Source organism: Styela clava, chromosome 14, assembly GCF_964204865.1.
Source record: "Styela clava chromosome 14, kaStyClav1.hap1.2, whole genome shotgun sequence".
NCBI lineage: Eukaryota > Metazoa > Chordata > Ascidiacea > Stolidobranchia > Styelidae > Styela > Styela clava.
The window spans coordinates 6,987,645-7,013,435 of NC_135263.1; the positions used below are offsets into that span (position 1 = coordinate 6,987,645).

Below are 25,791 nucleotides of genomic sequence, written 5' to 3' on the forward strand. Positions count from 1 at the left end.
ATAGTTGAAGTCACCCATTATATAAATATAATTCAACTTGTTCATCTTTGAGAGAACTTGGGACAAGAGATTCCGAAAGTTAGCATTGTTCAATTCATCAGTTAGTGGTGATCTATAAATAGTACCGCAGGTTATTGTTTTATTTTCCAATAATATGTCAATAAATATAGATTCGAAAACCTTTTCACACATTATAGTAATATCTTTGCGGACAATGTATTTCAAATCATGCAGCACATATTAATATACAGGTTTTACCTTGGTCTCACTCCTATTAAAAATTCTTTATGTGTTAAATTAAGTTTTAACCATATTTAGCAGTTAACCATGCATTAATATTTTTCCCAAATTGCTGTATAAATCAATTTTTATACATGGTAAGTGCAGTCGTATTAATATGTTATCTATTGTGTCTATAAAATGTGATGTCTGTATTCATAAAATTGTCCTACAAATTAAAAAAAAAATAAAATGAACTCAGCACAGTATCAACCTGCATTTTACAATTATATACATTTTGAGCTTGGTATCCTATATATTTTATACAGTAAATAATTTGTAGGTATGAAAACATTGTCATTTTTTTTGTTGGATCAGAAGAAAGTCGCTAGTCAAGCCATGCCGACACAGAAGGGCGACAGGGAGCAAGCACCGAGCGCAGCCACGTTTGCGAAGGCCGCAAACGTCGCCTGCTTTAGTATTATTTGCCTTTAATGGTTTTACGTGCCGCGTGGTCGTTAGAAAATGGCAGCCGCGTGTCGCAATGACCAGTGCAAATGTGCAAGAAATAGGAGGCTGTTGTTTGAATTATCATTTAACCTATGTTAAGGCAGGTATTTTACCATCTTCTCGGGTCGGCGAACCGATAGTTTTTCTCATTATGAACGTGAAATTTGTTATGTGTTACGAACGAAAGATCGAAATATAATTGTTTAACATTCTGACATTGCGGATCTGTAGACTGGTAGACCTGGTACCGGTACAGTGGTACCGGTACTTGCCGGGATTTTTTGATTACTCTATATGCAGATATATAACGTCGATTTTAATGGTAGTACGAGATAAATAGTGCATCGCTACCTAATAAATAATGTCTGTTTCCACACATTCCTGCATTCACATGCTACTTTTACTATATAGTCTACTGACTGACTGATATCAGAATATACAGAAATAAAAATATGACACTGTACATTGGAGAAAATATATAACCAGAAGGCCAGAAGTCAATTTTGCACTTGCTGGCTCAAGACATGCAAGTTTTGCCGGTTAGCTCTGTAGCTAGCCTACTATTACTGCAGTACTGTAATACAGTATTAGGCGATCCTTCCAGTCTGCTATTTCAGTATTCGGCTATTGCACAGATTGTGATCAATTTTCATATATTTCCTTTTTTTTAATAATAATTCATTAACAGAATTATCACACCCAATTCACATTGCATGACGAAAAATGTCTGACCAATGATAAGTCTCCGATTCGAAACACTCCCATTTTTATGATATTGAAGTTAATGACCTTGGACTTGAATTGGATATACAAGTTCAAATACATCAGTGATAGCATGGTCGGTTATTTTTACCTCGCGACTGTCTGACTGTAGTTGAACCAGGGATTTCCTAATCTATACAAAATTAATCATATTCAATGTTTTGATTTAGGAATCTTTTAGAATATTAATGTATGCAAAATTATCATTTCCAGAAATTAATATCTCGCAAACAGACAGAGACAAATTTTTTCTATTAATTTCTGAAGACTAGAAAATACAAAACCAGTCAAGTCATTGTTTATTTTAACTTGTTTGCATTTCCAAATTCATTGAACATGCATTGCAATACATATCAATCGATATCTTCTTAGCTGAACATAACCCAATATAAACATACCGGTATATGATATTCGAAAATGCTATTCTAGAATATATTTAGAATAGTGGATAATTTGGGACCTTGCTTGAAGGTGAAATATGAACTATTGAAATGTTGTGAAATTTTCTTTTTCAAAATTTAGCTCAAATTTGGAATAATGGAATTACCCACACCCTGTACACAGGCTGGGCCATCAATAGGGAATAGCAGGTATCAAATTGATTATCATATCTGTTACTCTACTTTGGGTCTACCCTGTATCAGAAAATAATATGATAAGTGCGAATGAAAATATTGGCATTGGACATGATATTATTCTCTAATTACATATTTGATCACTCTTAACCCTTTCCGTGCGGTGAGCACATATACATACCAATGACAAAACTCGCTAGATTGCGGCGGGTACGTTGATGTACTCCACTGTTTTATTTAGCAATCGGTCGCAAACTGTTGGTCTAGTTTTTCCGGGTTTTAGTTTACGACGGGAATTTTATTTGCGGCGGAACGAGGGAGTGTTTTTGTAATTTATGCAAATTTCGGTGTTTTTTGGGTGATAAGAGAAGACATATTATCCCTTCCATCTATCAAAGTATTTTGAGTTAGATCAGGAAATTGCTACAGCAACATTATGCTATTGTTTGCCAACCACGAAGCGGTAACAGTAAAGGATTTAGCGAATATTTCTATTTTTCATCACAGTTTGAAGTTTCAACTCCCAGGAAAAAAAAATGTATTTTTTCTATCCGGTTTGTGACTCAGACCACCACTTTTGAAAAAACTTTTTTTTTCAATCGCCAATTGCAAGCTCTTCAAATAAGCTTTCCAACGAGCCGTCAGTGGGCAGCAGAGGATCATTGGTTTTTCGTTAGTCGATCGTTTAGTTGTGCGGGTACAAATGCATAAAATCGACTTAGCAAATACGATTGAGCAAATACGATGAGTGATATAATAAAAAATAAAAATCGCATGGAAAGGGTTAACCAAGGGAAGTAAGGTAAAATAGTAGTAGTAGTGGCTTATTACCACGTGGTCAAGATTATTCTGAAAATCACGCTTCAGCGACTCTTATTGATCTATAAGATTTATTTTAGAAGGTCAATTTTACTGTAGTGAAAGCGCTAGTTAGGGTTACCTTGTAGGTGCTTGTGCATCCTACTGCAGTCGTCTTGCTTACTTCCCTAAGGGTATCATTCAGTGATGGCGGTGTCCGAGAATCCGCAGCTACCTTCGACACTCAAAAATGAGGGTCCAGCAGAAGTTTTGCCTGAAGAAAACTGTGGTAACGCCGTGGCAGATCATTTATCTGGAGAAGACGATAACATGAATCAAGAAACTGATCAAAATGAGGTTGGGGAAGGATGGAAGGAAGTTCGAAACAAGAAAAATGAAAATCGTTCAATATCAAATCGATCATATCATAACGATTGGGGTCATCACGGTCCATACCACGATACACGAAGGAGATACAGAGGGTATAACCATAGCAACCACTCAAAAGTCGCTGAAAAATCGAGCGAAAAATCTGATGCAAATAATCTTGATGAGGATAAAGAACAGCATTCACCTTCTGAAGATGACACAAAGGAAAATAACAATGATTCGGGGGAAGGGAGAGATTCACAAGATGCAGATGAAGACAAGGATAAAGTGGAATTTGTTGCAGCACCATTACCTAAAGTAAATCCTTGGGGTTCTTCGCCAAAACCTCAACAAAATGAAAAGATTTCAAAGCCTAGTGCAACTAATGGTAAGGCAACAAAAACCCGTAAGACATCTGGGTCAAAAAAATCCGCCACTACTAAATCAACAGAAAATTCAGCATCTAAAAAACCAAAAAAGACATGGAAGTCTCCAGCAAAAGTAGAAGTTAGTGTCATAGATTCAATGCAGTTGTCATCAGAAAGCTGGGCCCAAGAAGTAGAAAATAGTCTTTCTGCGGAAGTGACTATGGCACCGGAAAATGACACAAGTATGGCAAATTATTTTTTTTTTCCATTTTTAATGGTTTACTTGCGGACGTAAATTGAATGAATCGAATATCATTATACATCTTGAACTACATATAGTAATGATTTGATATTAAAATGTTTTTGTAGAAAAATTGTCATGTAGAGCAATTGTGACTGTAAAAAATAATAGAGTAATTTAAGTTCAGATAACTACAAGGAGAAATCCCATTTATATAATGCAGCGGTTCTCAACCTTTTACTGACCGCGTATCACTTTTGCTCTTTTTACTCTGGCTGCGTACCACCGACAAAACCTTATTTTGTGGTGGGGAACCATGGAACAAGAAACGCGCTAGTATATTATTTAGCCCTCAATTCATTTTAGATCTTCGTGCAAAGTTTCAACGTATTTATTTTATGCAGTAACAACGTGTAAATTGCGTGCAACTTCACGAGAGAATTTGCGTTGATTGCCGTCAGGGCTGAAAGACTTCGTCCATCGTTTCGATTTAGGTGGGCAGTAGCGAGCGAGGGCAGTCTCAAGACAAGAACTGCTGCTAGCGCTCGTTGTCGCCATATTTCGGCCAACTCAAAAGTTAATTGTTGCAATAATTCAAACCACTCGCGTACCACTTAAAAACCTTCCGCGTACCACTAGTGGTACCACAGGTTGAGAACCACTGATATAATGTTTATCTTAAACTGATATATATAATATATATATACACATTTCTTGAGCTTCGAAAAAAGTAAAAGTAAATAAGATATAAGATAAAATGGAATCTAAAATACTTTGAAAAACTAGAAATAAAACTAGATCTATCTATTTCAGAAGAAAGCAGTGGGGAGAAAATTGACAATACAAAGGTATGCTATTCTGAATTTTCAATGAGAGGATTAAATTTTCAATTTTTATATGCATTTACAAAACACAATTACACAATTCACAATTACAAAACAGTGCCTCTGGATATGATTTCGAAAATTTCGATGTGTGAAATTATTCAAGTATCTTCAATTTTATAGCAAGCGGTGACCAGAACATTTTTGTGTAAAAATATCAATGAATCAAAGCTACAACTTTTAATTAGGTACATTTCGTCAATATTCATTTTTTTATTAAAATGTTCTCCATTTTGCTTCTCAAGGACAAAGAGAACAAGAAACCGTCCAGCAAAAACAAAGGTTCCGATGCATGGCCTTCTCTCACTGATTCAATTAAACCGGTAATGTAACATACATGCTTATTTATACTCATCTCTATGATTTTCAATTTTTGTTGAGATAAACAACATGTATGAATATGTGACAACCTTAAGAAGTCGGTTTTTAGCGTATTTGTGTATATATTTCTCCAATACTTAGTTGGTTAAATTCACATAAGCAAGAATTAGGTCAGCTGTTACCAAGCTTCTGCTTGTTTTGTATTTATATCCGTAGCACCTTTCGTGCCTCAGTATTTAAGTACTTTTTTCCAGTAAGTGTATAGTATTTGATGATCAGCCTCCCTACATCACTTGGAGCAATTTATCACTCAGACACATCTGGCAAATGTGGTCAGATAGATTCCAATAATCTGTCATCAGGCGCTATTTTACAAGTCTATGGTTTGGGAAATTGAATCAATGTACTGAAGTACTCACAACATTGCTGCATAGTCATTTATAAGACCTTCCTTGCAAATTACTTAATAATTGCAAGCAATGATAATAATATACCTATTGTAAGAGATGTTTGCTATGAGTGATAGTTCCCACTTCATTAATATATTAAAGTTTGTTCGTCATGATGTATAACAATATCATTGATACAATGCTAGCTGGGTTGGAGATAGTTGGTTCCAACCTTGCTTAAGCCGATTGAATAGGATAAGGTTTTAAAATTTATTCAGGGGAGAGGAAAGTGAGCAAGATGGACCAATCATGTGGTGAACCACGGCCTCTCGTTCGGTTGCCAGTCCATGTTGGGTATGGCATTAGCTATTCAGTTATTTGTATCAAACGGCCTTATTAATTAATGGTGGAGGAAGCCATGACCACCCAGCGGTTATGCCAACCACCATACGGCGGTGAGGAGTCCAACAATCTCCTCACACATAATTATCATTCCCTATGGAATTCAAACCTACGAGCCCACACAGGATAATCAGAGTTGCGATGGTGATTAGATTACTAACACTTAGACTTGCACGTCAACTGCTACAAGTTTATTAAGTGAACAGTAATAAGAAATTGTTAAGCATTGGTAGAAATGTGGGTGATTGAACTTTTACAGTTTCGTTGCTTATATCAGATATAAAAACTTTTCAAAGGGAATCAATTTCAATGCATTGCATTGTGGAAGAGATCGTATACTATCGACTAATGCAAACAATATTGTTCAAGTGTTTTTGAAGTTCTTTTCAACACCTCCATTCTTATGCTAGTTTTTATTATTATTGTTTTTTGGTTTTAGACTGTGAAAACAGATGGTGGTGAATCAGTTAATGTTGAAGAGAGCGATACTAAGGTATGTAGTTCTGAGTCAGTAGCAGCAATCCCTATTCCCATATATGTGTGTGTCCCCTATTTTCATTTTTCAAATTGTATAAGATTGCAAGTTTGCATATTCTTGCTCTACTTATATTTTGTCATCCTATGTAACTGAAGGTTATTAATGATGCTTGCCATTGAGTCATGACATTATGTACCGTTCTCATGGAGCAGTTGTTTGATAAAATATTTTTATCTCTTTAAGCAACTTGTGTTTGGAATGTTATTGAAGTTTTTTTGTGTAATTTTGGAGACAATATTCAATAAGGCATGAATTTCAATATTTGAAGAAAAAATATTTTTTCACTCATAATGTCTATCCTGAATTTTGAATCCTCTCTGCACTTGAAATTTAAGTTTTAATTTTGTATAACCTATCGTTATCACATATTATAAATTTGATGCAGAGACTTACTAATAATGCTAATAATTTAAGTTTTTTTAACGAATTCAGTATTGCAATTGTTGCAAAAAGCCAGAACATTTGTGCATTTACTTCTTTCTATGTTACTGGTATTTGACAGGGAATTGGGTGGTCCTGGACTCCTGAGCCAAGAGAGTTATTTTGTTCATTTTAGAATATGGCAATCCAATTTCAGTTTTCCAGGGGGATTTCCGCAATGAAAAATAGAATAGACTTCAAATTCAAAATTGAATCTGAATATGTCCAATTTTGCATCTAATGTACTTTTCACTTAAAAGTTGGGTCATGGATGTTTCCCGACCTTTTAGCCTAGAAAGATATTTCGGGGCTCCCGAAGTATGCGAACCAAGATGGCGGACATCGGAATGTAATATGTGTACTAGGTTAGGGTTAGGCCATAATTTTAGGTATAAATACTACGGGAGGCTCTTGGCTAGTCTTCGAACTGATAATAGGACTAAAATAAGGAAAATTGGAAAAAAATTATCGCCTAACCCTAACCTGTTACCCATGTTACGTTCCGATGTCCGCCATCTTGGTTCGCATACTTCGGGAGCACCGATATTTCTTATTGTTTACCAATATAATATATATATATTTTTTAAATATCTTTAGTTTTGAGATTCGATGCACGCAGCCTGGTTATCATATTTATTAACACCATTTTGTCTCAAATTATTCGTTTCAACCAGCTGTCATTACAAGTACTGGCTACTGATTTTAGCATAGTCTATAGTACAAACTTTTTTCTATTCGGGTTTATTGCATAAAATCATATATTTTTTATGCATAATGGAAAGACAGCTAGTTTTATCTGATTCAAGTAAAAATACCCAAATGAATCCACTAACAACAATGTTTAAAATATTTGAATTTCCAGAAAGGGAAAAATGTTGGAGTGGCTTGATTTCCTGCTGTTACAGAAGTAAACAAAGAAGTCTATACACACACAAATATGCATAATGCATAAATTAATCATGGTCTATTGTGAAAATGCCATAAGCATTGTTTTTATGTTTTTTCTCATATATCACAGCAATGAATAGATTGTATTAGTTACAATTATGTTAAATGAACCTTTTCCGGAAAACTATAACTACGTTTAGTGAAGATTTTCTCCAAAATTGGGAGAAAATTTCTTCGGAATTGACTATATTAAAGTTCTATGGCAATACAGCCCTCTCAGAATTGCAGCCTCCTCCGTATCAATACCTGGTTGTCTTAGAAATGCCTCATGAATGAAAAAATTGTGCTTCCTATGCAGGACCATAATAGAGATCTGTTTTTGTCTTGTCTGACATCACTTCAAGTTTATTAATTATGTTTTTCAATTTAGACTCCTCGCACTACACCCAAGCAGAGAAAACGAGATCATGGAAAAAGTAAAGACGCTGGGGGTGATCACGGTGATGTAGAAGGGAAAGAGAACAATGTACCAGGAAGAAGGTCTGCACCGGCTACTCCGAACAATAGAAAGAAAGGTTGGTTGACTAAAGTGTTTTTGAAGTGCCATATTGTGCCTTCCATGTTTTTGATGAACTCTACTAACCACCCTTGGTGATTTTTGTATTTAATTCAAAACTAATTTAGGTATGATATGCCGCATTGTGACCAAAGTGGAAAGTTATCTTTTGCAGCTAAATTAAATTTTTCTTTTGCAGTTTTATTATAATTAATTACTGGAACTTGTTATAATCTTTATATATATGATATGTTGGGTAACTGATTTGCGTTTCCTTATATGCTATTCTTCATTTTGATTTCCATGTGGGATAATTATGTGTGAGAGGATTGATTGTAGGATAGTTAATGTAAGCACTGGTCGGTAACATCTTCTTCCATCATCAAGTACATACATATGAAACGAATATCTGTTTACCTATTGCCACACCAACCTGGATCAGTGACTGGGCAAGATACTATAGTTTGCTGTATGATTAACATGTCTTATCAGCTATTACCTCCCTGATATGGACCGAAGCTATTGTTCGCCATGTGATTAAGTCGTATCATTGTCTTTCCCATTCACTGCTCATTCATGAAGTGCCTATTTGAATCTGAGATCATACTAAGCAAAACCATTTACTGGCAAAACCATTTACTGTTACACTGTACTCTGAAATCATCATTTCATTGACTCACTTTTTATTTATCAGCTGCATAATCTCAATTTTAGGACGTCATAAGTGGGTTCCACTCCCAGTTCCAGTAAATTCGAAGAGAGGTGGGGGAAGAGGGAGAGGATCACGTGCAAGATCTTCATCACCAACACGCAGAACACCTGGCAACAACAGAAGAAATAATTATTTTTATCAAAGAACTGTGAGAGGTAATAAATTTTACGATGTTTTTAATGGTGCTATTCTACAGTGATTAAACGAAAGAACACATTTTTTTGACAATTCCTTAATGTTGGAGGTTTTAGATATATTAGGCTGCAAAGTTCTTTTGGAATCTGAAAAACTCATTTATGACAGTTAATGAGAGCTTTATTCGCTTTTCAATATCTGTCCTATGCCTCTTGTGAAACTTACATTCTGTTTCACTGAAGGTAAAATAATATATGAGCAAATATATATGAATATTTCTTGTTACTTTCGTCTATTTCCATTTTTATTGTAGGATTTCCTAGGAATTCTCAAAACAACAACAGCAACAATACAGCCTCCGATATGGATGACAATTGGCGGAATCATCCTCACCCTGGTCACAGTAGCCCTCAACCTTATGGCCACGGACATAAAAAATCTCACTCAAGAAGAGGTCGTCATCGAGGGCGAGGAGGCCATGAAGGTTATCCGAGAGTGAAATCTAAGAGTACAGAGGGTTAGTAGAGTGATTAAATTTTTATAAAAGGCTGTATGATAAATATGTTTGATTTGTAAATCATCAAATTATGATTATTAATATTCTAAATTATTCTGATTTTTTTTTGTCTTTACATTAATAAAATACATCACCTTCAGATTGAAACTAAGACTATTTAATCAAGGTATATTTGAAATAATTGTATTTTAAAACACAATTGATTTTTTAGCAACAAATTTTATTTTATTTTCCTCAAATGCCAATTTTTTTCTAAAATTGAAGTTTTTAGAATGAATTATTTTGAAATGTTTTGAAGAACCTCAATTTGGCTGCGTTAAACAGATAACAGAATGTCGAATACATCGGGAAAATATATTAATTCATAATAATATCAATTATAGAATTTTGCTATTGAAGTTGTGTGCAATAATAACATCCATAACCAGTATGTAACTCTATATTGTGTATTTTCCTCAATTTCAGATCCTGATTTTCCGGGTTTAGTTGAATTTCAACCCAACGCTTTATTTGTTTTCGATAACGCCATGGGAATGACAAATTTCATGCAAGCGGATTTAGACGGGCTGCCTAACTATCAGCTATATGGAGATGAGTCACTTACTGTTGCCCAGCAAAAAGATTACGTCAAATGGCAGATGTAAATTGGTTTTCCTTTTATAACTAGATGCTATTTTGGTATAAGTATTGTACCCATGATCTGAATATAAAATTCCAGACTATATTTGGAATTCCATATGAATTGCTAGAATATACAGATCTAGTGGTATCAGCTGTATGCTTGTAATGGAATGTTTTGAATTTGCATCTTTGAAAATACAAGTCTTTTCCTATGTTTTGCCCCGTGACCACGATTTTGGAAATCTTTTTTTTACCATAAATATCAGCATATAAACCTTATTATAAAAGTTACTTCCTCAGTGATGTTGTACTGCAAATATATATGAAATTCTGTCCTAAGGGAGATTCATATTTGAATTTAATTTGGTTATGCTGAATTGCTGACTATGAAGAAAAATTACTTAAACATATCTTTTGTGACATGCATACGCGTTGTGCCGCATTGCCGGTACCGGCATGTCGCATTATTTCTAGTTAAACTTGGAACACTGGCTGGAATTTTTGATATTGCTTTATGAGTTTTTATATTACTAAAAATGGCGTCTCCATTTCCTGTAAGTTTGTATGGAAGAGCAAGTATGAATATGGCGTACCTAAAACATCAATCAAATTGTATTTCTGTGCTGGTATCATGACTTTTTGTCAAATTTTAGAAATATTGTTTGAAATGAATATGAATTAACATTTTTTTATTATGCAGGGTCCTAGAAAAACAGAGCCCATAAATTTCTTGTTTAACTAAAAAAATTGATTTAACACTTGTGTTTGTGTATAATTGTACCCAAAAGGTTCAGTAACCTACGATGCTTTGCACAAAAGTTATGTTCTCTCTAAAATATGTTTCAAATGACCTGGGTTCTGTTTTTTTAGGTCACCCTGAATTCTGAAATATTATATTAGGATATAGTTACACATAGCTTAGCATTTTCTTAGTATAGGTTTGAATTTCATTTTTAATAACTTGTTTCTTTTGTGTTTTAGTGAGTATTACTTCAGCCATGAAAATTTGGAAAGAGATTTTTTCCTTCGTAGAAAGGTTTGTTCTTTTTTTTTTAAAAATTATATAAATCAGCTTCATTTCCACAATTTTGATTACTTGGTGCAGATTTTGAAAATAAATTTGGATTAGAGTTTATTTTTTTCAATATCTATTGGTAAATTGATTGGATGCCATTTGCTTAAATATATATATATATATATCAGTAAATTTTTCCATATATGCTTTTCCATTTTGTATTCAAATCACCTGGTGGTAATATTTCACCATCATTTTGACATTTATCTGCTTGCAATGTATATTAATTGATGAAATAGCCCAATCTATTAATCATACCACTGATTGACTTCTTTTTATTCGATATGATCGCTTTCATTCAAACTGTTCGGTATATAGTTATTATAAGTATAAGTTAAGTAAAACGTGATGCTTGGGCGTTGTTATATGGGTGCCCAACATACACAAATAATAATTTGTTTTGAGCTTTCATTCAATTTTAAAATTCTTGCATTGATATACACTTTTGTAGCAAAATTGTGGAAAATATTGAATTTATACTGAAATTTTGCTGCTAAAATTTTCACTGATAAGATTGATATTACTTCTACGGATGCTCATAACAATTTGAATTGATTCAAAATTGATTTTATTCATTATCTTAAACTCTTGATTCAGGATAATAATAATTTATCAAACTAGTTTCTTTTGAAACATTAACGTTTTAAACAATTCAAGTGTCAAGATGTGACTAAAATTTATTTATTGTAAGTTCTGAAAACTGATATTGTGATTATCCAATTAAATGATTGTTTATCTTTTTAACATATCAAAACTCAAACTCGCTGAATTATGTGTTTCTTGAACATACCCGAATTTACAGTTTATATACAATATTCCATAGTCACAAATGTGGTTTTAGAATGTATTCAGAATACTGGATATTCGCTTTAGGCCGTCTTTATTTTGCTTCTTATACATAGCATATTTTTCAATTCAATATTCAGATGGATGTGGAAGGATTTCTTCCTCTCAGTTTAATATCGGGATTCCAGAGAGTTCAGAATATTACCACCGATATAGATATTATCAAAGAGGTTCGTGCTGTTTTTTTCTTCTTTTTTTCAGTGCTCGTTGATTTACAGCCTCGATAAGCTTAAAAAGCAAATTATTATTTCATACAATACATCTTTGGTTATTCTGGAGTCAGTATTGTTTTTTTCCCTAGTTGTCTTATAAGAAATTCTATATTTCTTTTATAAATAGTTACAATTATTTCATATGTCATTATATTGTTGTTTCCAAAACTGTTGTATCTCTTGTGGTTAGCTTGTCCTTCCTTTTAAATTGCTGCAAATAATATGTAAATATAATAGTAAATGAATAGAGAATTTATTGTAAACCAAATCTGAAATATTATTTGTCCAAAATGTTTTATTATTCTGAAAATTCTGACATTCGTGCAGTATGAAACAAGCAATAAATTTAATTGTTTAATAATTTGAAAAATATAAATAATAATTGTAATTGCTATTTTTTCACCATATTCAGGCTGTTTGTGAGAGTGAAATAATAGAGATGATTGATGGCAAACTACGTTGCAAAGAAAATCCAACATCTTGGGTTCTTGAAGGAGACACAGATCTCAACTCGTTTCATAAGATGCCAACTATCCAGGTTTGTTCAGTCCTGTTGAATTGGCTTCCTATGAACTGTTGTTGTATTTGCTACTAAGGAACATTCTTATAGTCAATTTCTTTAATCAAAAATTTTTCAGATATTTCGAATATTCATCGAGTAAATGACCAAAGTTCTGTGAAATTGTTAATAAATCATCTTGTGGAGGTGCCCTAAAAATCAACAGTCATACTGTCGTTGGTCACACACCCTCTGGTACTAGAAAAATTTGAGCCATGAAAAATACTGAAAAATGTTCCTCCCATGGAAAGTTGGCTGATTTTCCCCAGGCCAAATTCAGCCCTCACACTAACCTCAATCAAGTGACTTTTTAATTTAATTCATTGTATAATGTCAATTAATGTAATGTAATGATTAATAATTAATTAATAATGTAATAATGTCTACATGTAATAATTGTTTCATACCAAATATTTTTCATTATATTGGATATCAAGCCAAAGTTGAACTAACTTTACGTATATTCTCAGAACCAGGTGATTGTATCGATAAGTCCCACTACATCAGAAGAAGCCTTGTCATCCCCGGTACGGCAATTCCCCAGTAAGCATGTTGAAGAATTAGGAGAAATCGTTGATGAAGAAAAAGTAGCTCACTCTGATTTCTGGCGTCTCATCGATACTCCTGCGTTCATACCTGGAAAACCATACGTTGGGCATGCAGTGCAGGATAGTGGATTCGATTCCTTTATTTTACCTCATGATGGTGAGTGACTTCGATATAAAATTTTTAAAATGTTTTTTTTGTAACAACAGTCAGAATCAGTCTAAGACTGGAATATTCGAATCGATTCAAAATTAATTGCAGTGAATATTTTAAGTTCATTAAAATTCTTATGATTAGAATAATTCTTATGAAATGATCTTAGAATAGGTTCATTTAAAAAAAATTCTTTTTTCATTCAACAAATATTTAAACTTCTGCTCTGAACAAGGCCCTGTACATAAAGCCACTGAAATCTAGCAATGTGTCAGGATTTTCTATTTTTGGAAGGTTCAATCTTTTCAGTTACGCTTTGCCGATCCTATTTATTACACCCTGTTCAAGTTAAGTCGAGCAATTTAACTACTACACCAGGTCCATGTCCACTATATATGTTGTTTCTTCAGAATTTCTTCTTTTTTGGATTCCTTGACTGTTTTTTTTATAATTTATATATAATTTATTTTTAATTTATAATATCTATCTAGTAAAGCATATGCGGAGTAAAATTTTTTTCTTTGACATTGGTCTTAATTTGTTTATTACAGAGCAACATTCTGCTCCTCAACCTTCTTTGCAACCACGCATTGGTTTTGGTTCAAAAGATTCATCTGCAGAAGATAATTGGATTGAAGTCAAAAAACATAAAGGAGGTCGAAGTAAAAAGGTTTGTGAAACGGTGAATTCCTAGCCCTAGTATTGGGTGTCGGGAACATTCGTAACGTTTAAAATTTGTAACTATGAAGTTGCTAAGAACTTATCATTGTGTGTAATATACATTGTTTCGATTTGGGTCTTTGTGTTTGATTCATGCAATTATGTTTTCATTAATGTTGGTGTGATTGTTGTAAATCCTTGGAAGTTGCAAGTCAGACTTTTAATGATGAATTCAAGGATGGTGTTATCAGACTGGCATTGAGAGACTTAGTCATTTAAAAAAATGATTCTGGCTATTGAGAATTTAAAAATTTGACTTGTGAGTAGTGACTCCAATATCGATAAAAATTGTCAACTTGAACTCCACCGCCCTGCGTCTAAGGAAATGACCTCACAGGCTTCTTATTTATCAACGTCTATACTTTTCAGAGTGGATATGATCAATCACATAAATCTGCAGATGAAAGCATGGACAGTTCAATGAATGAAACATCAAAAAGCATCGAAAAACATGTAAGCTGTGGTGTTATGTTTTAGTTCATATTCTATTGTTGGGTATTGTTTGACGAGCATAAATGAACAAGGAACAAAATCGTATTACTAATTAAGAGTTACAAGAAGAGGGGCTTTTGCATCTTGGGGTCACAGGCAATAGCTCGATCAAATTTATTTTTCAGCAATGTGCATTGGTGCATTGGTTTGTCTGTATATTGTTTCATTGGCACACATAAGCTTATCTCAGATTTGAATCTCCATGAAATATTTTGATATCACTTTTCTTAAATCCAAAGCTCTGGAGTCTGTAATATTTTCACCCGACTTTGAGCGATTTTTGATTCTTGACTTCGCTTTGACAAATATTTTGACTCAAGCTGGTTGAAAAATTTTTGACCATTGCTTCAGCTTCGTACTCCGAGAATACCGAGTCTTGACTGGCTTATAAAAAGCCTTCTTATGTCTGTTGAAAATGCTCAACTTGATGCTATTCGAAATTCCTCGAAATAATCACCATTAGATGTCTGGAATAATGACTTGGGACTCCTGACTTCATAGAGCTGAAAAAAAGCTCTAGGATTCTAGCTCCAATATTAATAAAACATGCAAAAACTTGGACTCTAAACCTCACTGCATAGCTGACATCTTCCAATTCAAGTATTTTTCATTTACGATTTTCAGACCGACTCGGTGGACTCATCCAATACCAGCATTCAGTCATCACGCTCTAACACCGAAACAAACAAGAAAACAAAGAACGTTGACCAACGTGAGGAACTCGATTTCATGTTGGATTCTGAAATGGAAGAACTGAATATCAATAAACGAAGTTTCACAAAATGGGATTCAGACTCTGATGAAGATGACATTACAGATGCTGACGTCAGCAAAATTATCATAGTCACCCAGGTGATTGGACTACGATTTTAATTTTTACTGTATTGTTTTACAGTGGGCACCTAGGTTAAAGCAAGAAACTTGCTGTTGGAATCACATGTTACAATCTTGCCCTGAGTAATAAATCGAGTAGGCAATACTGAATCTGAAAGATTCTGGTTCTTTTGAAAATACTAGCTCTTCAAATATCGTTAATAAGCGGTGTAAGATAGACGGTGTAAGTGCCGCTCTAGAATTAGAATATTTACTTTATTACCAAATCTGTGTACTTACGCTTGTCTGGCTTCCAAAGTGAAGTTGCCCATAACTTCGCTCAGAGATACGCATTCTTTACTTCTGAGGGAGCGTGCTTGACCTTCGTTCGAGCAAATTTAGTTAAAAATACTCTGAACCTTGATTCTTCTCTGTTACAGACTCCCCCAGCCTTTCGTAAACATCCTGGAGGTGACAGAACTGGTAACTTCACCTCAAGAACAAAAATGACACAATCATTAGCTTCTATCATCAATGATGGTCTCTACTATTATGAACAAGATTTGTGGGATTTTGACAGCGATACAGAAGTGGATGTAATGGTGATAAATTTTATGAAAATATATTTTTATTTACTTAAAGGGACTAAAGGGACTGGGAATTTCAGGGAACACACTTCAACCATTAACCGGGTAAAATTAACCAGTTAACCGCAGCATGACATTCAACATATTAATTTATAATGTTGACTTGTTACTTCACAATGGTTATGGCTTCGGACATATGGAAGTAAAACCTGTATCCGCTATTTATGTGACAAATTTTCAGTGTTTGAAGTGCGAATTCTACTCTGAAATATCACAAAATAAAACAGCATCAAATGTGCACTTGTTGGATGGCATTGAATATACGATTTTGCAATAAAATCGTGAACAATATTTGTGTGAATTTATCATTGTCAAATTTTCATAATCAGCGAACTTGGTACTTAAATTATTTTTCACATTTCTTGGGTCCTTACCAATACAGTTAATGATATTCTTTTGGATTAAACGTCACAGGAGATAAATTTGCGATGACGTAATCATTTTTGAAGAAATTGTACATGATAAAGATGATTTGTACCTGACATGTCAGTTAACGGTTAAAATAAATCGTAACCATCGTAATCAGTTAACCATTCCCAGCCCTATTACTTACACTAAACACATTATTATAAAATATTCATAACGTTATTGTTTTTAATCATTTTAGGACAAAAAAGCCCCATATACTCGTGTGAACATCATCAGTCAGAAAGAATTTGAGAATCTTCGTTTGGAAGGCAAAATACCAATAACATTGAGTCAGGTCACCCCGCCTGGTCCGACTTACAAACAGATACCAGCTGATGAAGAAACTCAAGGTGAGTGATCAACTAAGAATGATTGAACGGACAATGTGACTGATTTTTTAGCGTTTTGTATGCCTTTTTATTAACCTGTGGGGAAAATTAATTGACATTGGCTTCTGGTTAAAAAAAGTGTTGATTTGACTCTGAATTACGGGAGTTGAGAACAAATTTTTAACAGATTTCTAATTTCTAGTTGTGAAAATTTATATTCTAGTTATGAACTCGAAAAATCAAATTTTGATACCAAAATTTTTATGGTGTATGCCACGTATGCAAGCCTTTCTTTTATAGACTGTTGATATCACAGAGTGCACTTTTGACTTCTTTCATCACCATGCGTCTGTAAATTTGACTCCCGAACCCCCTGAGAGTTGAGAACTTTGACACATAGTTTAAAATATTAATTCAGTGAAAAATGCCAAACTCAAGACTCTAAAGCCATGCCCGCACATATTTTCACATAATATAACTGGTGTTTTTTACACTTTAATCTAAAGCTGCTGAAACTTCCATGACAAAGATATTCATTCGTTATCTAAAGTGGATGCGATTTTCTATATATCGGCATCCTTATCTAGAATGTAAAAAATTGCATATTTTTGTTTCAGTGTGAAACTTGTAAAAAGTTATAGATCTTGTCCATTTTACAGCAGCGGTACAAAGATCTCAGCCGGCCGATATTGTACAATCCAGTCCACGAGCAAGACTACATACCCCACGTACTCCACATCACAAAGATGCAACGACTGCACCAAGATTTTATCCTGTTGTTAAAGACACTGTCACTCCTGACCCCATGGTATGTGTGTATGATAATATGGAATGCTTCTTTTTAATCATGTTTTTTTATATAATATTTGGTGTTTCCCGATGTAGTGATTAATATTGCTAAGTTTACTTAACTAAATCATGATTGCCCAATAACAACTCTTATTTATTACTATATAATTGTATTTTTTTGAAGATCAATTAATTTTAAATTAGGCAATATATTTTCTCGATTGAAATTCGATTTTGTGAATTTTAACTGTTGCATACAGGTATGCACAGAATTGGAAAATTCTATTATTTTTCGAATTTAACCAGTCATTTTTGTTCATTTCTCCCAATTTCATTTTCAGACTCCTCGCAAAATCAAGACTCGACACAGTAGAAATCCTCCACAGGAACATCACGTTGGGTGGGTTATGGATATAAGAGAACATGGATCAAGATCCCGAACTCCTTCTACAAGGTAAAAAATTGTTTTGCCTGAGTGAGATGATAAACTAACTAACGCAACTAACTTATCTCAAGTTTATCTTACTTAAAAATGGTTGAGGCAACTATGAAGCAATTTTAATTCTTCAAATTACTCGAAGTCATCTGGAATTTGAAAAATTTCTGTTTTTTTCAATCTAATGATTCTTCTTGTTTTCAGCGGTCGCACTGCCAGTCCTTCCAACTTATCTGTAACTTCTTCTCGCCCTGTCAGTTGCACTCCTAAATCACTGCCTAAGTTTGAGCATCCTTCTCACTCATTGCTCAAAGAAAATGGATTCACTCAACTTGTTTACGGAAAATATCACTCAAAGTGTCTCAAAGGTAGGCATACTGAAATACTATATTGTTTAGTTTTTCATAAGAATGTCAGTTATAGCTTGTTTTTCCTGATTATTTCGACTTGAACTGATCCAAGGCTTGTATTTATAAGATATTTAAAACTGTTATTCTTTATCATTTTATGGGAGAACGTTATGATTTTAGAACGGAGTCGGGTAGGCGTTGGACAATCACAAGAAATGAACACACTGTTTCGATTCTGGTCATTTTTCTTGCGAGATAATTTCAACAGGAAAATGTACGAAGAATTCAAGTCGTTGGCAACTGAAGACAGCAATTCTGGATACAGGTTAGATATGGAAAATTTCTTTCAAAAGTTATTGAAGTTTGGGATGTGAATTTGTGTTTATGTGGGCTTGATGGCAGAGTGGACTGCATGTGCTAGACCAGTGGTTGCCAAACTGGGGTCTGCGGACCTTTTGGAGTCCGTGAAGCACTTTCGGTCCCCGAAACAAATCTGTAACATGACTAATAGCTTGATAATAAAAAATTAAGTGCTTAAATTTGAAAATACACATTTGTCGCCTTTTGCTGCTTCGCAATCACCACTGGTAACACTGTTACTTCACTTTCTATTTCGATTACGCCCTATTGTGATGTCGCAGAACTGTTGGCCTGTGATATCACAGAGAGAGTTCAATTCATGCTACTACAAGTCTACTAACTGAAGAACTGTAACTGACGCTGCCCTTTTGTGCGTTTACCAAACATCGAAACAGACTGGATGTCACACATGTCATTAGAGCTGCGCTTTATATTATTTTGTTCGTTTTATTATACGGCGCATTAGTTTTTTGTTGTGATCTTTTAACGTTTTGTTTCAGTGAACAAGGCCGGGAATCATTTAAAAAAATTGCAAGGGCTCAGTCATGGAATTTTTTTCAAAAAGTTTGGGAACCACTGTGCTAGACTACCGTAATTATGATTGCCCCGCTGGTTCAAATCCTATGGGTAGGAATGTTGAACTGGAAAGAATTCGGTCTTCCCAAACTATCACAACTTCATGTGTAGAGCCTTGTTCAAAGCAGGAGGCATATAAATATGTTGTGTGAAAAACTTCATTGTCTCAACTAAATTTGTTTTTATATTCTGCTTAGATATGGATTGGAATGCCTATTCAGATTTTATAGTTACGGGCTGGAAAAGCGATATCGAGTTGATTTATTCAAGGATTTTCAGCAATGCACAATTCAGGATTATAAGAATTGTAAGTCCCTTTTTCTCACTCGAGTTTTATATACTTTCGTATAAACATCTAATACTGTAAATTTTATTCTCTTTTCCATTTATTTTCTATTTCAGCTCAACTCTATGGATTGGAAAAATTCTGGGCTTACGTGAAGTATTCTGGACATTCTAAATCGGAAATTGACCCACAATTGCGAAAGTGGCTCGAAAAATACAAAAAATTAGAAGATTTCAGAGTTTTGGTGAGTAGGGTCATTTATGCCGGATTTATTATGATTGATTGAATCTATTCTTTGTAATTTTTTTAACATTACTCATTTGCAGATTACTTTTAGACTAATCATTTTTTCAAAACACATCTGGTCAGGTTCAAATCTCATGCCTGCTTCTTCACCCTGGATGTAATAAATAGCGCAGGCAATACTGAACCAGAAAAATCCTGGACCTTCTAAAAATAATAGCTCTTCACAATCACATATCGCTAGATATCAGTTACTGCTTGTAAAGAGACTGTTCAGAACTTCAGAGTAAAAGACGTGAATTAGCATCTTATAAAAAAATTAAACTTATTATTTTTCAAACAGCCTCCAGAAAGTGACGAATCCAAAGAACCTTCCACATCATTGTCAGCATCGAACAAAAACAACTCATCAGGCGATAAAAAAGCAACAACATCATCCGCCACATCGTCTCATATTGAGATCAAATCGTCAACAATTGCAATACATGTTGATGAGGGCGGAAATTCAAGCAGGACATGACAGGCCCGTACATAATCAAGTCAAAATATCGTCGAGTACTGACTGACTGACTAAAATTCTGGGTGTGAAATGGTCTAGCGATTCTCTTCCGTGATTGAGCTCATTACGTGGATGAGTTTAAATTTACTGATTTTGCTTCAGGATCTATTAATTAATTATTCATGGTTCAGTTAACAATGTGTTTAAATTGTTCTGTTAGTCGTAATATGGAGTTTATATTACGTTAGAAATTAGCATTACGGAATCGAGAGAATCTCATGAATATTCTTGAAAATTGAGCTTGAATCGTAGCTCCATGTACGCTACAGACTCGAATATTAGCGGAAACTTCAGTACAGTTGTTAAAGTTGACTTCAAAAGACTTACGGCACTATCTTTGGTGCCAATGATAGCTTATATTTCAACACGTTTGCTCGTTTTTCTAACAAAGAAAATAAAAAAAATTCATTAATAGTCCTATCTATAGCATTATTAAATGTGTGGAGTGTTGCATGCTCGCGTAAAGACATCAGAAAAACAGTGAAAAGAATATTGAAGTTACTTTTACGTTTTCATAATTAATGATAATGCTTTATAAGCAAAGATGAAAATTTAGCATCTTTCGCTGAGCTTGTTATGATATTTTATTGTGTTATTCGGTGATGACATTTGCTCAACTTATTACCTGCCTTAAAACTTGTCTTTTATCCCCACCCCCCCAGATAGATTTCAATATCCTGCTGTTTTAGCGCCATTACCTATACTACTAATCTACTCCCTGGTCCCACCATTGGCACTTTATCTGCTTTTTGCATCATTGAATAGGGGATTGAGTTACATTCACTTTTGAGCAAGTTTATATGTGGATCACCATTGAACAAATATATCAAGGGGGATATATTAAAATTAGGATAACAAATAGATCTTCCCAAATTATATTCCTGCCAATATCACAACAGATGTGTTTAATAAGCTTAAAGTTTCATCAACATCCTAATCACTGTCAAATTTACCTTTTTCTCAAATATATTTAATTGTATCTACACTCACGAACTGTCAGGTCTGAAATTGTTATTTGGCAAGTACTTACAGAACTTGGTTAGTTACAGAAACATTATACTTTACAATTTGTGATCCAGGTATTTTGAATAATTTGTAAAGACGTTCAATCACTCTTTTTAGCTTATATTTGCAAAAGTGGTGAATTGAGAAAAATCTGGCATGGGTGAATTCGAAGTGAAATATAAAATGAATCCTAGGTGAACGGTTAATTTTGTAATTTTTTTTCTCTTAATATGGGGCGATAATTAGGGCTGTGAGGTTGGCTTTGGCTTGAAAAAATTTGTACTCTGTCTCCCGCGTTTGGGATAAGATCAATTTTATCTCTAGACTAGATAAAGTTTTCATAACACAAGCTTCGGCGTATGCAAGCCTTCCTGGTATACTGTTGAGAACACTTTTGGTCACCATCGAAATTCTTAAATTAGTATGAAAATACGACTTCAGTGAAAGCATGCCAAACTTCTCTACAGACCTGGTCATTAATGATAATTTGTCTGCTTTATCATAATTTTGTGTTTTATTATAGATAATACGGGCTGATTGAGCAAAGCTATATCGCTACTGCATGGCTTATAAAATTCTGATTTTATTGGGTGTGGCTGAGGTATATGGTTTCAAATTAGCTATTTTATTCTTCTTATTATTATTGTTATTATTATTCTTACATCGTTTTCTTTGATTTTAAGCTTATTATATTTTTGCTTTCTTTTTTCAACTGCCTAAGTAATCGTGGGAGAACATGTAACCTTTTTGCTGTAAAGTTGCGGTCATAAACATTGAGACTTGTCAATTAATTATTTTAATAAAAAAACAATCTGTATGGATAAGTTACATTTAGTAAAATAAACTGCTAAAAAATATAGAGAAACGTTGCCTTTTACCTGACCGGACTAATACTTAAATTCTTTACGTTATTTTTATTTCATAAAATCTCAACCTGGCATCGGAAGTTTGTGTTCCTTATGCTAGCATGATAATCGAACCAAGCAAGCTTAAATTTTTTGATCCGTTGTTTAAAAATTTGCCACAACTGACTGTTTTTACTTAAAATTTTTCACTCTAATGGTCATTGACAAAATTTGTTTTTTGATTTTTTCTGTCTGGTGTCTGATGGTGCGACTGATTAACTTGAACAAATAAAAATAAATTCTGGTTTTTGGGCAATCATAATTTACTTTTTCGAGCAGAAAATGAATTTTTATTTTATTGTATTCATTCTTGTTTATATATTTTGATGAAAATTTAAGATGAGTTCGAAATGTTAATTTGGGTTAGTGGTGTCTGTTTTTACATTGTCATGATCTTGGTGCATCTTACACTGGAATCATTTCGAGAAATTGATTAAATTGTAGTCCGTGGATCCAATCTAATCTACAAAAATTAATTGTCATGATTGTTCATTTGTTAGCAACCTACATCCTGCCAGAACATGAGAATTTAGACGAAAACATTTAGAATTTCAAAATATCGAAAAATGAATCGGATGAAGAAAATAGACTTTTTCTTTACTGAATAAGACATGCTTGTTCATTTAACAACTGTTGTAATTGTCATCAAGAGCTTATCTGAGCAATATATCATTTTCTGTTCTATGTGCCAAGAGATCTTATTAATTTTTTTTCTGAAATGATAGGTGCTGTCATTAATATGCTTCATCCCTGTTCACTTATATCATTCACAGGAATTGAACAGAGAATCTATAATTTAATTTTTCTTTGATGTGAATTGGATAAAAAATTACTTTACTGCCCTATTCAGTCCTGGTATTGCCGGAATCTTTGTACAATTTATTAATTATTGTTAAAAAAGACTAAATTTGTTTCATTTTGTGAGATTATATTTACCCAGTTTCTGCCAGTTTTTATGTTACAAAAAACTTTTCATTTGCTATTTAAATTGGGACAAAAATGGATTTGATCTGTTTTATTAGGCACAATTTCTGGATTTTAATACAACCAAACATCTGTTCAATTCGTGTGTATACAATGTTGTATATTCGTGGTAATGACTATCAGAACAAGCAAACATATAAAAGCATTAACTGTTCTTTTATCCTTTGATATATACAGAGTGGAAAAGATTTTTGAACTTTTTGTTATTTCATCATTTTCCTTCCTTTGCCAAATTCGCTGTATTCAGAAAATATCTGCACAAATTTTATTTTTGTGGCTAAATCGTTCAAAAGACGACCTTACCACAAGGACTCAATTTCATTTAATTCTAGATTCTTATTTCTGCCTAGGAATTAACAACCTATTTGTTTTTTCTTTTCATTTTACTCCAGTTATTATCAATTTTAATTTAGTTTATCATGAGTTTTCTTTTAAATTTTAAAACAAGAAATTTGTTGACGATTATAAACGGCCAGGTATAATGATTTGATTAGGCCAAGCATGACTTGTTATTATTAAACAAATTTGTGGTGTGTTTCTGAAGCCTGCTTTTATCAGGCATTTATTTTTTTAATTTTTCCAGGAATCGTTCCCCATCCTGTCTATATTTTATTAAAATCCGAGTAAAAGGTATGTTAGATTTCTAGAGTGTTAATTTTACAACGGATTATCTTCGGCCGCAAGCGGCCAAGCCTGTTTCGTTCGTAATTAGACTCTGAAAATCTCAGATTTGATTTTTTGTCTTTTTGCTGCTGTGTTTTGTGTCGATTCTTTTTGCTGCATATTAAATTGGGAAATCTAAAAACGGTATGCGACGGTATTGCGATGGACTCATTTTTATCGTGGGGTGCAGATAAGGTAGATGTTCAATTACGCTGATAGTATGTATGTATGTTCGGTTGTCTGATAGTTCGATGCATTTATTATTGCAAAATAATGGAAGATGGGAAGCAAAAAGTATATTTTGGTCACTTGTATGGACTGTTCTATGCTATTGGCAAAGCAATGACCACGGAGATGATATCAAGTGAGAAGTATGTAAGACTTTTAAATACGACATTGCATGGGACATCTGTCAAACGATGTGTACTTTAATGTCCCGATTTGCCTTTTGTGATGTAGCACAATGGTGAAGATGTGGATCAAAAATTCTGATAGATGTCACGATCTTATTAAGTGATGGATGCTATCTCAATGTTTGTATCGTAATAAAAGAGCGAATAGGGCGAACGAGATGGGTCGATCTCTTTTTGGCTAAATGCCTCGCCATCTAAATTAGTGAGCGAATGAATTAACGAGATCCCCCCTTGTCTCTTTCTTTCACCGAAAGACCGAAAATAACTCCAGTCGTCAGCAGCGGTGCACGTTACCCGTACGCTGCGGCTGTTTAAAAGCCAAAAAAATAATTAAGAATATCCCCAGGTACGCGCGAACTCTAGAATCACATCATTATTTTGGCGATAGTTCATTTCTTGCCATTGTTGTAAACTGCTTGTCTGAGAAAGTATGATTTTGGTCAGACGAAGCGAAATACGTTTGTGTTAGTGTGCAGCAGGACTCTTGAATTGGATAGAATAGTTATGTTTATTCCTGCTACAGCAGGTTCTACAGCTACAGTATCCTTGCAGTATACGCATACGAATCCCCAAACATAAAGGCATGGGGCAACGATGGGCAAACCGCGGCTCGCAAGAGTTTTTATGAGGCTCTTCTCGCTAGCATTAATTGTTTTCCAAATTACGAAGAGAAACAGTGGTGTATTAGTATTTATTTTATTTATTAAGCGTCAATCAATCAATCAATCGTTTATTTTGTCATCACAAAAAAACACGTTCAAACATGAAGTGACATAATGAATAAATTACAGTACGAATCATGTTTTTGTGTGACCGGAGTCGCGAGGGACCTAAGAAGGTCTTCAAGCAGCGACACCTACAGCGCTACAGGTTAGAATAAATATAATTGAATGAGGTATAAAATGAATAAATCCTAGGAATAAGTCACAACTGATACAATTACAGCGACATTCGAAGTGTATGCGATTATGACACAGTAAAACAGAAAATGTAACTTTCACGGAATAATTACTAACAACTAATAAAAACGCGAGGAAAGCAAGATAAAAGCACAGAAAAATTATAGGAAGGGCAAGTTTGGCGGAATATGCAACTAAAAGCAATATAAGGCAAACAGTAAATCGAAAATATTTACAGCAAATGCAATTTAGGAGACACTTACGAAAAATTGATAAGGTCTAATGAGGAATACAAACA

General features: G+C 33.9%; 1 protein-coding gene across 3 annotated transcripts; it reads left to right on the forward strand.

The window, feature by feature from the left end:
• The first annotated feature begins 2,942 nt into the window (after positions 1-2,942).
• On the forward strand, positions 2,943-24,328 carry LOC120341646 (la-related protein 1B-like). Of its 3 annotated transcripts, none has more exons than XM_039410198.2 (24): positions 2,943-3,843; positions 4,656-4,690; positions 4,972-5,049; positions 6,278-6,331; positions 8,115-8,259; positions 8,955-9,107; positions 9,401-9,604; positions 10,070-10,244; positions 11,207-11,261; positions 12,227-12,316; positions 12,771-12,896; positions 13,388-13,622; positions 14,168-14,286; positions 14,706-14,789; positions 15,453-15,680; positions 16,082-16,243; positions 16,896-17,046; positions 17,685-17,833; positions 18,156-18,268; positions 18,455-18,618; positions 18,781-18,925; positions 19,734-19,843; positions 19,939-20,066; positions 20,409-24,328. In XM_039410198.2, the coding sequence occupies exons 1-24, from the start codon at positions 3,072-3,074 to the stop codon at positions 20,583-20,585; spliced, it is 3,852 nt and encodes a 1,283-aa protein (XP_039266132.2). In that variant the 5' UTR covers positions 2,943-3,071; the 3' UTR covers positions 20,586-24,328. The 3 variants fall into 3 exon arrangements, with proteins under 3 accessions (XP_039266132.2, XP_039266133.2, XP_039266134.2); XM_039410199.2 differs by having other exon boundaries at positions 17,688-17,833; XM_039410200.2 differs by having other exon boundaries at positions 4,659-4,690.
• Positions 24,329-25,791: the final 1,463 nt, after the last annotated feature.

What these genes read in the sequence shown, in the direction of transcription:
- LOC120341646 (XM_039410198.2), top strand. Translation starts at nt 3,072, where the DNA reads ATGGCGGTGTCCGAGAATCCGCAGCTACCTTCGACACTCAAAAATGAG. An exon ending in AGAAAATTGACAATACAAAG is followed by an intron (nt 4,691 to 4,971) that starts GTATGCTATTCT and finishes TTGCTTCTCAAG; the next exon opens with GACAAAGAGAACAAGAAACC. An exon ending in AAATTATCATAGTCACCCAG is followed by an intron (nt 15,681 to 16,081) that starts GTGATTGGACTA and finishes TCTCTGTTACAG; the next exon opens with ACTCCCCCAGCCTTTCGTAA.